Source organism: Myxine glutinosa, chromosome 7 (genome assembly GCF_964187855.1).
Source record: "Myxine glutinosa chromosome 7, kmMyxGlut1.1, whole genome shotgun sequence".
NCBI lineage: Eukaryota > Metazoa > Chordata > Myxini > Myxiniformes > Myxinidae > Myxine > Myxine glutinosa.
In genome coordinates, this window is record NC_136267.1 from 143,611,287 (window position 1) to 143,625,484 (window position 14,198).

A 14,198-nucleotide genomic window follows, 5' to 3' on the forward strand; every position below is an offset into this window, starting at 1 on the left:
TCCCCAGCAATATACCTGGCAAGTTTCAAGTATATCGGACCGGTAGTTGTCGAGAAATCGTTGTCGCATACATACACACACACATACACACAGAGATTACTGGAATTATAGATAGATAGTGAGTACACGATAATACATTTTCTTAAACATTACCGTAAGCTTAATTAAGCTAAATTCTACCCAATATTTACCTACCATACCATGTAGACAATGCATGAATATACCATTCAACTGAAAATGGTGAAGACTCACTTGAATAAACAAGAAAGACCAACCAGAAATTGCAGAACCTTGCCAGGACTTGTTTTGTGGTGTATTTTGTGTGGCAAATAAATGGAAGGATCTACAAAATGAAAGGTCGTTAATTGCAAATGAAAGGCCTAAATGGTCTAGTTGTAAATATGTAAAGGTCACAGTTCTGAAAAGTTGTAAAGGTCAAATGGTCTAAAGGTCTAAAAGGTTGAAAGGTGGAAGGGTATGAAAGGTCAAAATAGGTCTAAAGGGCTAATTGGTGTTTGTGTGTGTGTGTGTGCGTGTGTGTATGTGCTCCATTATGAGCCTTCGACCATGTATTAATAAAATGGCCTTAATGATCTAAAGGGTCTTAAAAATGTCGAAGAGGTCTAAAGGGTCGGAATTGCCTGAAGGGGAATAAACGGTCTTTAAAGGTCTAAAAAGGTCTAAATGTCAAAGGGGTCTACTGGGCAAAGGTCTGAAAGGTCTAAATGTTTAAAGTGTAGAAGAGAGTCTAGGGGTCTTCAGGGTTCTGCAGGGTCTAAGATGATCTGAAGGGTCATTAGAGGTTTAAGGGCTCTAAAGGGTGGTAACAGGATCTATGTGGGATCGTAGGGATCTTATTTCAGTATGGGTGTTGCCCATTGCCCACCACTATTGCCAGGTAGAGCTGGTGCCTGCCCATTGGTTGCGGAGGGAACTGGCCGCTCGTCATTGGACGAACAGTGATTTTCTGCCAAGTCTGTTCCAATTGGTCCAGCTCTGCTGCCTCCCTGGATCAGCAATGCTGATGGTTCATGCACAGTGTCCATCGATCAGTGTCTTCCCACGCAGCGTTTGAGCATACGCAGTAAAGAGAGAAATAAAGAAAGCACGATAAACAGTCAACGTGGTCCTTCGCAGGCAGAGTGATTCATCAATGTGTTGTGCGGTCCCTTGGATAGATGTTAAATTTGCGAGTATTATTTGGTGGACGTTAAAGATCCCACTGTGCGTTTCAAAAAAAGACTCTGAGTTATTGCCAGCACCTTTTTTTTCTTCTTTTTTTTTGTATACAAGATAGAGGCTCGTGTAAGAGCTAACGTTAATCACACAAAAAGTCAACCGACACATAAAACACAAAAAATAAGGGGAGCGGTAGACAAGATGGGAAGAGAGGGGGAAGAACACAACATTTTAGAGCAGGGACGTCGGGAGAAATGTGGGAGGGGGAGGGCTTCGGGGGAGGTGGGAGAGGTATAAAACACACGGACACTGCAAGGACTTCCAGGAAAGAAGTTTGAATTTCAAAAAAGTGTATCTGGGGTGAATTAGCGGGGGTAGAAAAGATCAAGGTTTTGGATGGGGGAAGATAAGAGATGGTGGTGAACAGCTTGTTTTAAAGACCTGGAGGGAGGAGTGGGATTGAAGGGAGTGGGGGAGTTTGTTCCAGAGGCGGGAGAAAAGGGGAATGAAAGAGTGAAGGTGAGCAGAGAGCCTAGATTTTGGCAGTTTAACCACAAGAGGGTTGCAGGCAGATCTTGTGCGACCTGTAGGAATATTTGGGGGACAGAGCCCAGAGAGAGCTGGGGGGGGGGGGGCAAGGCCAGAGAGGAGTCGGTAGAAGACAGAACGACCACCAACCTGCCTGCGGTGAGTGAGTGAACGGCCCTCGGACTTAGCTTCATCGCAGGAGATTCCAACCTTGACCGAATCCAAAATTTCTGCCTGGACTGCTAGTCGCCTGTGATCCGGTCTTTGTGGAGGCTCCTTGACATCAGGCTACACTGCTTGCTATCTTAGTGCTGCTGTCCGGGCAGCAGCTTCTGGACTTAGTCGAGATACTTACTTCTGGACTTACTTCTTAGTCTTGTATCAACTTGGCCATTTTGCATGTTTCATAAGAACAGCCATCTTCACATGCAAAGGGCAACCAACACAACACAACACAACAAAACACACACACAACCTTTTTTTTCATCAAATTATCAGTTATAACAGTCCATACCTGAAACTAATTGCTTCAGTAAATACCAAGAATAGTCATTTCACAGTATCAGTTCATACTTTGTGTGCCCACCATTTGCCTTCTTGAATGCCATCACTCTTTTACCCGGACTTCCTGTATACGACGGAAGCACTCTTACAGGAATATTGAGCCAAATATCCGGTAGTACAATCCACAGTTCCGTAGCTTTAGTTGGGTTCCCCTTGTTTTTTTTTGTCGTGTTTAGGTAATCCCACATGGCCTTGATGGGACCCATGTCCTGACTCTGAGATGACCATACAAACACTTGGAGCACACCAGCTGTAATCTTGTTCTCCATATACTGTTTTATTATACTGGAAGTGTGTCGTGGATCATTATCTAGTTGGAAAATGAATCCCCTTCAGTTTAAATGATTTCCACTAGGAACTGCGTGCTGCTGAAGTATCTGCTTGTATTTATCTTTTGTTAGCATCCCATTGATTTTAACAAGTTGTCATGTACCAAAAGCTGAGATACAACCCCAGACAGTCACAGAACCTCCCCTGTATTTAACATTAGGCAGCAAACATTGTGTGTTGTAACGTTCTCCAGGTCTTCGGCGTACGAACTGGCATCTCCCAAATCCAAAAAGTTAAAAACTTCTATTCATCACAACAAATTAGCCGATTCCATTGTTTAGTCACCCAAATGTGGTGTTGTCTTGCAAATTTCAGCCTTTTCACCTTATTCTGTTGTCTCGGCAGTGGTTTCTTTGCTGCAACTCTGCCATGGAGACCTGCTGCAAGCAGCCTTCTGCGTACATTGCTGGACAAGATGCTAATGTTCAGGTTTGCTCTTGTTTCATTTGTCAGCTGCTAACCTGACTTTGTTCTATCGCATAAGGTGAGCAACTTCAAGTGCTCGTCTTGCCTTGCGGAGGTTGTGTTGTACCAAGCCAGTTTATTTCAGGAGTTGCAAAGTGTACCTCAGACTGTTGTACGAGATTTTCAGCTATTCTGATTTTTTTCTTCGGTGTCAGTGCCATTATTCTGACAGAGTTCGGATCTCCACACCCTGTTCTGGTGAAAGTTGCTTTCTTGGTGCCAATCTGAACCCACTCGTAAGCTTTGAAGGAAGGGAACAAGCTGATGAAAACTAATTTCAAATATTCACCAATTTGCAACTTTTGTTGTGGCTTCTTGTAATTCACATTATTGTACCTGGCGTTGATTACTCCATTAATTTATTATTATTTACTGTACAAATTCCACAAACTGTTTCCTGCATATTTTCTTTGTGCTAAGTTATTTTTTTTTGTATACAACATTGAGGCTCGTGTAAGAGCTAACATTAATCACAAAAAGACAAACTGACACATCAAACATAAGATAAAGGGAGTGGGAGACAAGATGGGGAGCGGGAGACAAGATGAGAGAGCGGGAGATAAAGGGAAACATAAGATAAAGGGAGCGGGAGACAAGATGGGGGTTCACAAAATTGTGAACTTTTGAGAGCAGCGACATCGGGAGATCTGTGGGAGGGAGAGGGTTTAGGGGGAGGAGGCACGGGAAGGGGGTGGGGGGGAGTGGGAGAGGTATAAAACACATGGACACTGCGAGGACTTCCAGGAAAGAAGTCGGAATTTCAAAAAAGTGGATCTGGGGTGAAATTAGCGGGGGTAGAAGAGATCAAGGTTTTGGATGGGGGAAGATAAGAGATGGTGGTGAATAGCTGTTTTAAAGACCTGGAGGGTGGAGTGGGATTGAAAAGTACTGCCATATTGTATGTTTCATTGAATCTCAGAATTTGTAGTTCTCACTGTAATTGAATGACATCACAGACTAATTGCATTCTTGACAAGTTGATATTATTAGCACATGATGATAAACTATATACACTATAGCAAAAACAAATTTTTTCAATTTCCTAATTTACTTTCTATATTTAAAGGTGATTGTGATATTAAATTGACTTTCACAAAATTGTGAATTATTATATCTACATATATTTCACACTTCCAACTTCCCACAAATGTTGAATGGGGAATAGCACCACAAACGTGAAAATAACTCGACCTTTATTACACAATACTATAAATAATATATAATTGAAATGTACAGTGACATTTATATTATTTCAAAAAGTAATAAGATTTTTTGAGGGAATAATAAGGCACTCCCTTACAAAATCAAATTACTGCAGCATTTGACGGATGAGATGATGACCAGCACTGTCACATTCAATTTTGTGTTCGAATCAATGAGGTGCAACCCTGCACAACGAGATAAACCTCGATGACATTATTTTCAGTGACAAGTGGCACGTGTACCTCCACGGGATGGTCAACAAACAAATTTCCCATTTTGGGGGAATGGGAAAACCTGTTGATTCTGTCGTATTGTATTTACACTCTTCAAAAATGACTGTGCGTGGCATCCTCTAGCATCAATCATGACCCCTAGTTTTTGCCACCAGACTTGGCAAATTTGAATAAATGAAAGGGGATTTTTTTTTTAACATTCTTGATTAGAAAAGAAAACTCGATGTTATTTTTTAAACATTTTGCTTTATCTTCGTGATTTCTAACTTTGAAACAAATTAGTCTTTGAGCTCATCTATAGTAAGTAAGCAGCATATATAATGATGCTTACTTACTATAGATACTCCTCCTAGGGTTAAGCATTCGCCCTTGTTTTTCTGTTTGTAAGCAGAATAGCTCAAAATGTTATGGACGGATTTGGACGAAACTTGGTGGGCAGGTTGGGTGTGTGACAAGAACTAATTGATTAGATTTTGGAGAAGATCTGGATACGTTAATTTTTTAATTTCTTAAGAGATTCGTCACCATTGAGAGACATTGCCAAAAACGATATATAGCATAATATTTCAAAAAGATGTGGACGGATGTGGCCGAATCTTGGTGGATAGGTTAAGTGTATGACAAAGGCAAAATATTCTAGTATAGGTATCCGGATACTAGAATACATACGAGATGGCAGATAGCAAACTAGGTGGTAAACTGCTCAGCCTGGCGGAGCCCGGAGATATTTGCTCTACCGAGTGCTGTGCTAGTTTTTAAAATGCAACTATTTCAGTTGAAACAAAGTTGCTTTACTACGTGATATTTTTTTATTCACATCGAACCTGTCTTTAGATATAATACAACACATAATATATTAAAAATATTTTGGCCCTGATTTATGAAAGGTTCTTAAGTAAGCGTCTTGCAAACACATGTCTAACCCTTAAACAAATGAATAACTGCCATATTCCGATCCTCTTTTGCCTCCACTTGAGCTGATTCAAGCTAATGTCACATGTAAACTAGATGGTATTCAGAGAATACTTACCCTGCACAGTCTTGAGAAGGACTTGGTGCAAGCCAACTCTTCTGTTTTTTAAGGGTTTTTTTTTTTGATCCAAGATGGCGCCTGTACCACGTGACCAATGCCGTCATAATTATCATTAGAACAATTCTACAGGAGGAATCGCTCATATTCTGAAAAATTAGTGTTTATAGGACTAACAATTGCAGAGGAATTTTTTTTTCATACTGATCAGATCAAGCATTGTACTTGTCGAATTATGACGTCATAATGGAGGCACCTATGACATCATCATTAACATATCTTATTCCCCATGGGGTGTACTTGACAATGAGCAATGTTTCAATTTTTTTCCATTAAGCAGTTTGGGAGATATAGAAGTGTAACGTTTTTCCAAGATGGCGTCCATACCACGTGACCGATGACATCATAATTATCAGCAAAAAAAATCTACAGGCAGAGGCGCTCCTGCGGTAAAATTTAATGTCAATTGGACCAACGGTTTCTGAGAAAATAATTTTTTAAAATGCAGACACGCACGTACGGCACACATATGGCAGACAGCACACATACGACACACGTACGCACACGATTGCTTAACCCCGTATTTCGCTTCGCGGGCGCAGGGTAACTACCAATTATAAGCCATGCAATGCTTGCTTCAAGGTCTTACACACACTCTTAAGAATGCCCTCACTGACGTGTAAGGGCAGAATTTACAAAAGGCGTTTAAGAGTTAGATGTGTGCAGAATCGCTAATCGTGCGATGATCACTCGGTCAAAGTTAATCGCCAATCGCTGAAGAGTGATTATGTAATGCGTGATCAAAACCCAATCACAAGCGTTTAAATAACAAATAAACTTTTACACGTCAGCGGGAGGGCAAGTTTCAGAGTGCGTTTAAGGCACTGAATTGAAAATATATAGAACGCTCATACTCCGTGAAAAGTGTAGCCGCCGTGTCGCCATCTTGGTTAGCACGACTCGACCGACTCGCTTCGCGGATCTCGTTTGTTTTGAACGTGTCCCAGATATTAAAAGCCAGACAACTGTTAAAATGCCATTTTGTGCGGCAATAAACTGCTCCAATCGGTTACGGAGGGTTGTGGAAAGACGTTACACACACACACACACACACACACACACACACACACACACACACACACACACACACACCGGTTACTTGGATGATTATATACCTGCTACTGGAGTGAATACAGTGACAAAATCATGTGACATACAAAAACAAACATTACATGTACACACGTTTATACACACAGACATGAACATTCTCCCGGCTGCTCACTCTGCCAACCATTTGGGCCTACTTAATAAAGTTGATTACATTTCATCACTTTAGTTTGCATTATTTTGATACGTAATAAAAGGACAGCTAAATTCACGTTTTCAATTTTGACCAAAAACAAATCATTGTGAAATAATTCGGACAGACTCTTCGCAAGTTTCATGAAAATGTCCCGAGTTATTCATGCTCCAAAATTAACGATATTTGTTCTCAAAATTTTTTTTGCGAAAAGGAAAGGATAAAGGAAAGTGTTGTAGTAACTGTGATAGGTTTCCTATTGAAAAACGATTTGCACAAAAGGTGAAAAAACGCAATCGCTTTTCGCTCTGAATTACGTGCAAACGCATGACGGAAATCACCATCGCCCAGCATCGAGTGCCAACCAAGATGGCGCCCGGTAGCTGCATCTCCATCTGTGTGGTGTGAATGGCAATGGTCATTCTATATATTTTCAGTTCAGTGGTTTAAGGTCTTGAAGCAAGCATTGGGCTCTCAAATACTTCCTGGCAGTTTAGGTTATTGACTTTAGAATCACTTCAAGGGTATGGAAGGAGCGGCAAAACGTCACCAGATCTGCATACATAATAAATAGATAGCCAGTAAATAATTTCATACTGTGTATACAACCCAAACATAAAACATGATAGATGTTTCAATAACCATCAACGATCACTTCAATCCAGATTACCCAGAGTGACATACATGTGGGAACCATAGCTCGGATACAGAGATTGCACATATTCACAGATTGTCTTTTCCATGATTAATGGTTGGAGGAATGGATGAATAAATGAGTGGAAGGAGGGATGAATAATAATCGTTCTCGAAGGAGGGAGGATGGATCTCTCGAAGGAATAATTTATTGGGTTCCTGAATCTGATGCAAGATGACGTGGATTACTCTACGATGAGGAACAATGTGTTGAATCCGCTCCAACAATTCTCCCAAGGCGCTTTGATTCTATGGAAGTGCATCATTACCCTGCGCTCGTGAAGTGAAAATCATGGTTAAGCATTCATCTGCGTACGTGTGCCGTACGTGTCTGCATTTTAAAAATTCATTTTCTCGGCAACTGTTGGTCCGATTGACACGACATTTTACCATAGAAGTGCCTCCGCCTGTGGCAAATTTTTATTCATAATTATGACGTCATAAGTCACGTGGTGTGGACGCCATCTTGGAAAAACGTTACACCTCTATATCTCCCAAAACGCTCAATGGGAAAAATTGAAACATGGCTCATTGTGAAGAACTCCATATGGGGAATAGGTGTTGTTAACCATGATGTCATTGGTGCCGTAATTATGACGTCATAATTCAACAAGGACAATGCTTCGTCTGATCAGTTTGAAATTTCTTGAGCGTGATCTATGCAACAATTATATTAGAGAATATAAATTTATGATGTCATCGCTCACGTGGTCTGGCAGCCATATTGGATCAAAAAAAAAAGAAACGTTCAAAAACAGAAGAGTTGGCTCGCACCAAGTTGACTGCGCAGGGTAAGTATTCTATGAATACCATCTAGTTGTTAAGGTGGCTGGCTTAGGATTTTAGGGTCTTGAGCTTGCGCCCCTGCCGTGCCATTAAATAACACCACGTGGGTTGACTCAGCCTGCCACACTCCCGAGGTCGACAAAATGAGTACCAGCGAGAAACAGAGGGGCAATGCATCAGCAGCACAGCTGCGCTTCCATCTGAATTTTTTTATTGATAGTCTCTTTCTTTGCTTTATGTGTCACACTATTTCTGCACGTGTTTGTATTTCCAATGAGCTTGTGATGTCATTATCAGCAACATTACAATTGACATGTTGAAAATAATATTTTGTCTTTCTGATGAAGTCTTCAGACAGAAGTGCAAAACTGTGCAAAAACATGGCTCATTGTCAAGCTGTGCAAAACTGGTGCTCATATGAGCTTAGTAAATCCATGTGATAATTCCACACAACATTCCTTTTGGGTAGCGGCCTTGGATGATGCCAAGTGGGGATCTCTTTATCCTTGAAGCAATTGTACAAATTTTTAAGGAAAGAGATTTCAGGAAATTTTATTTTGTCAATCTCACAACAAGATGCTGACACTTTTACACCTGGAACTGTTAGGGATTCCACTCAGTGGCAGCTGTCATCAAGGGACCTGAGCATAACTCTTAGGGGGTTATGGGATGGTACAATAGCTCAGTTGGTAGTAAGTTGGCAACTCAGCTGTACCAGACCCCATAAGGGGCTAGAACATAAACTAGAAATTGCGATTTTGATGCATGTCAACAGGGGGCCACTGCAAGTTGGAGCAAGTTGCTCTTTCATTCACTACAAACTAGTACTACATATTTAACCGCACATGTTATTCCCATCTTTTTTTGTGAGGTCAGTCATGGAAACTTCTTTGGCCCAATTCTTTCACAATCCGGCTGGTGAGGCCTAAGGTTCCACAGAGGGTGACATTAATTTGTAATTTGTTTTAGGATGTCTGCGCCATCTCGCCTACTCTTTACTTCCACCATCTAATGTTGTCCATTCGAGGGATAGTACATTATGTAAGTGACAAGTCACCATACAATTTTTTTTTTGTTCAAGGTTCAACTGAGGGCGACATTAATTTGTCATTTGTTCCAGGATGCCTGTGACACCTCCCCTACTCTTTGTGAAAGACACCGTGGGGTCTATTAACTTCCACCATCTAATGTTGTCCATTCGAGGGATAGCGCACGATGCAAGCGAGTTTTTTGTTTTTTACAGGTCGCTGTACAATTTTTTTTTTTTTTTTTTTTACACGTTTTTTTTTGTATTCCGTACATGTCATCCTGTGCGCATTTATGTTGTTTCTGTGAAAGATTGCATGTTGCCTTTTGAAAGAGGTAGGCATTACCTTTGCCTAGTCCGCTGCTTTTATACTCAGTATTGCTTAATGCGGTGTCAATATACAGTGCATTCAGAAAGTATTCAGACCCCTCCACTTTTTTCACATTTTGTTATGTTGCAGCCTTATGCTGAAATCGTTTAAATTCCTTTTTTCCCTCATCAATCTACACTCAATACCCCATAATGACAAAGAGAAAACAGGATTTTAGAAAGTTTTGCAGATTTATTAAAAAGAAAAAACCGAAATATCACATTTACATAAGTATTCATACCCTTTGCTATGACACTTGAAATTTAGCTCAGGTGCCTCCCATTTCTCTTGATCATCTTTTGATGTTTCTACACCTTGATTGGAGTCCACCTGTGGTAAATTCAATTGATTGGACATGATTTGGAAAGACACACACCTGTCTATATAAGGTCTCACAGCTGACAATGAATATCAGAGCAAAAAGGAAGCCATGAGGTCGAAGGAACTGCCTGCAGAAACAGAAACCTGCAGTTTTCTTGGGAAAACCACATTTCCAAGCTGGCCTCCAAAGCCAGTCGCCGACTGGGCATCCTCCGTCGTGCGAAGTCCTTCCTCGGCACACCTGAGCTCCTCACCACTTACAAGGCTTTCATCCGCAGCTCAATGGAATACTGTTCTCCCCTATGGGCTGGTGCTCCTGCCTCACACCTGGCTCGGCTTCACGCTGTTGAATCCAAAGCTTTCAAAATCATTGGAATCTCCCGCGATGAAGCTATCTCTGAGGGCCTGTCACTCACTCACCGCAGGCAGGTAGGTGGTCTTTCTGTCTTCTACCGACTCCTCTCCGGCCTTGCTCCCCCAGCTCTCTCTGTGCTCTGTCCCCCAAATATTCCTACAGGTCGCACAAGATCTGCCAGCAACCCTCTGATGGTTAAACTGCCGAAATCTCGGCTCTCTGCTCACCTTCACTCTTTCATTCCTCTTTTCTCCCGCCTGTGGAACAAACTCCCACACTCCCTTCAATCCCTCTCCTCCCTCCAGGTCTTTAAAACAGCTGTTCACCACCATCTCTTATCTTCCCCCATCCATAACCTTGAACTTTTCTACCCCCACTAATTCACCCCAGATCCACCTTGTTTGAAATTCCAACTTATTTCCTGGAAATCCTGGCAGTGTCCATATGTTTATACCTCTCCCACCCCCCCCCCCCTTCACATGCCTCCCCCCCTTCACATGCCTCCCCCCCTTCACATGCCTCCCCCCCAAAGCCCTCTCCCTCCCACAGATCTCTCGATGTCTCCATGTCTCTCGGTCCCTGCTCTCAAATGTTGTGTTTGTGTCCTTCCCCCTCTCTCCCCATCTTGTCTACCGCTCCCGTTGTTATTTGTTTTATGTGTCTGTTTGTCTTTCTGTGTGATTAATGTTCGCTCTTTCACGAGCCTCGATCTTGTATACAAAAAAAAAAAAAAAAAAAAAAAAAGAGCTCAGAGACAGGATTGTGTCGAGGCGCAGATCTGGGGAAGCCGACAAAAAAAATTCTGCTGCATTGAAGGTTCCCAAGAGCACAGTGCCCTCCATAATTCTTAAATGGAAGAAGTTTGGAACAACCAGGACTCTTCCTAGAGCTGGCCGCCGGGCAAAACTGAGCAATCGGGGGAGAGGGTCTTGGTAAGAGAGGTGACCAAGACCCCGATGGTCACTCTGGCTGAGCTCCAGAGATCCTGTGTGGAGATGGGAGAAACTTCCAGAAGGACAACGATCACTGCAACACTACACAGATCTGGGCTTTATAGCAGAGTGGATAGACGGAAGCCTCTGCTCAGTGAAAGACACATGAAAGCCCACAGAATCTTGTTTCTCACAGTCTGAGAGTCCTTTAGGTGCTTTTTTGCAAACTCCAAGCGGGCATTAATGTGTCTTTCATTGAGGAGAGGCTTCCGTCTGGCCACTCTGTCATAAAGCCCAGATCGGTGGAGTGTTGCAGTGATGGTTGTCCTTCTGGAAGTTTCTCCCATCTCCACACAGGATCTCTGGAGCTCAGCCAGAGTGACCATCGGGGTTTTGGTCACCTCTCTTACCCAGGCCCTTCTCCCCCGATTGCTCAGTTTGGCCGGGCGGCCAACTCTAGGAAGAGTCCTGGTTGTTCCGAACTTCTTCCATTTAAGAATTATGGAGGCCACTGTGCTCTTGGGAACCTTCAATGCAGCAGATATTTTTTCTATTGGCTTCCCCAGATCTGTGCCTCGACACAATCGAGTCTCTGAGCTCTGCAGGCAGTTCCTACGACCACGTGGCTTGGTTTTTTCTCTGATATGCATCGTCAGCTGTGAGACCTTATATAGACAGGTGTGTGCCTTTCCAAATCATGTCCAATCAATTGAATTTACCACAGGTGGACTCCAATCAAGGTGTAGAAACATCTCCAAGATGATCAAGAGAAATGGGAGGCACCTGGGCTAAATGTCGTGTCATAGCAAAGGGTCTGAATACTTATGTCAATGTGATATTTCAGTTTTTTCTTTTTAATAAAATTGCAAAAACTTTCTAAAATCCTGTTTTCTCTTTGCCATTATGGGGTATTGAGTGTAGATTGATGAGGGAAAAAATGAATTTAAACGATTTCAGCATAAGTCTGCAACATAACAAAATGTGAAAAAAGTGAAGGGGTCTGAATACTTTCTGAATGCACTGTAATTCAGGAACAATGTGCCGAATGTTATATATTCCGCCTGTGCAACTTTCTTTGTATTTCCTTTGCTATATTCTCAATCCCAAACGTACATATGGTCCTGATGTGGATTTGTGTTAAAAAAAAGTGTGAAGATTTGTGTATGAAGTGTGAAAAATAAAAAGTGGAACTTTGTTCATTTATTTTCAGTTGTTCCTTTATTAACGACGCCAATTTCGCAAACCACCAATACCATTTATAACTTGCATTATAGTTTTGGAGAGGTAGCAGTGAAAAAAACAAAACAAAAAAAAACACAGAAGCTGCCCAAGAACTTACCTTTTAATAAAAAGAAATAAGCAAATAAATTAACAACCTTGCAGTTACAATAGCCTTGTTGGATACGTGCAAGGATGAAAAACGTTTCCTTTCTATCTGATATGTTGCTACTGGGTGATTATTTTCAATATGCTATTTAGATTTGAAAAAGGGAGGTTTTGTTTCGTTTTTTTTCTGTTGGAATAAAGTGATGCATTGCTGGCATTTTTGGAAATCCCCTCTTTGAGAGCACATATTATTTTATGACAATAACTTCACAAACTGAGCAAATCCGCAGTGATATCACAGGTCTTACAGGTGGTAGGATGCCCACAGATGCTCGGGGCACGTACCACCACCTGTCCTTTAGGTGCCTTTAGCGGAACATTGCTGCTCTTGTAAGCTCTTGGGGCAGTTTGCCGGATATGGAGGTTGGAGGATAGGTTCTTTATGCCTTTCGGGTGAGTTGCGTTCCTGGTTCTGCAGTGCTTACTGGAAGGTACTGTTGGAGTTGATGTTCCAACAGGCTTGCCGCCAGAAAGCTAGACGCCCGGACCTGGGTGTCGCACCCTTGGAGGCTGCCTCATCATCTGGCACATAATCTCGGTCCTTTTCTCTGCCAGTTCGCGACTGGTGCCGCACCGAGCAAGGTATTCCGGGAGACCCCTCCAAGCCCACTATTTTGCACTGTTGATGCCATTTGGAACGCTCCTCGTTTGTCTGTAAAGTTCCCTGAAGCCCCACATCTCCTCTTTACTCTACTCTGGGTCAATCATCTGTGGCCCCTCTTCCTACCACACTTATATTTTCCCATCTTCGTTCTTTTATTTTCTACCCAGGGGGCCACTCTTGGTTTTTGAGCCTGCCCCTGTGGTGTTAATAAAAAGTCCTGTGGAGCCTGTGGTGTTAATAAAATAAACAGAAAAAAGAAAAGAAAAGCTGTGTGTGTGCCATTGAATATCCCTGAGGCCTTTTTGATTTCAAACACAAGTGCACACTTTGTCCTGTACAAGCAACGACCGACTCACCATTGTAGCATGGCCCATACGACACAACAGTGATGTTGCGTTGCAAGCGGCACGACGCTTGGCGCATGTGGCACGCGGTGTCGTACGTGAGTCCATCAGCACCGCACACGGGCACCCTGTCTGGGAAACACTGTCATGCATGCCGCAATTGCCGCATTACTTTCAGGCAAGGCTTTTCCATGCATGTGTCATACTCATTCTATGACATTCTGACACTTATTATGTGCAACAAAGTACAATAAAAGCATGGAGGCATTTTCACTGGCTTCCAACTGTCGTGTAAAGGTCTTTAACCCTTTGAGTACGGGATTTTTTTTGATAAAAATACCCCCGGTACGGGATTAATTTGGCATTTTGGTACGGGAATGCAACCACGTACTGACGATCTATTTATAGGTATAGTCGATGACGTGTAGTACCGTCATCCGTACACAAAACTTTTTCGCGGGTTGCGGCACTGGACGTCATCCGTACTCAAAGAGTTAACATGGGCTATACAAGTACAATAACTAATAAGAACCACACTACATCCAAGT

At 42.3% G+C, this 14,198-nt stretch overlaps 1 protein-coding gene across 3 annotated transcripts in view; it reads right to left on the minus strand.

Moving 5' to 3' along the window:
• Nucleotides 1-14,198, minus strand: part of LOC137431716 (tomoregulin-1-like) — a 147,158-nt gene that overhangs the window by 77,916 nt on the left and 55,044 nt on the right. For all 3 annotated transcript variants that reach the window (XM_068123346.2, XM_078782381.1, XM_078782380.1), the window contains exon 3: nt 13,663-13,792. In XM_068123346.2, coding sequence (XP_067979447.1) covers nt 13,663-13,792 — 130 coding nt within the window. The remainder of the gene's footprint in view (nt 1-13,662; nt 13,793-14,198) is intronic.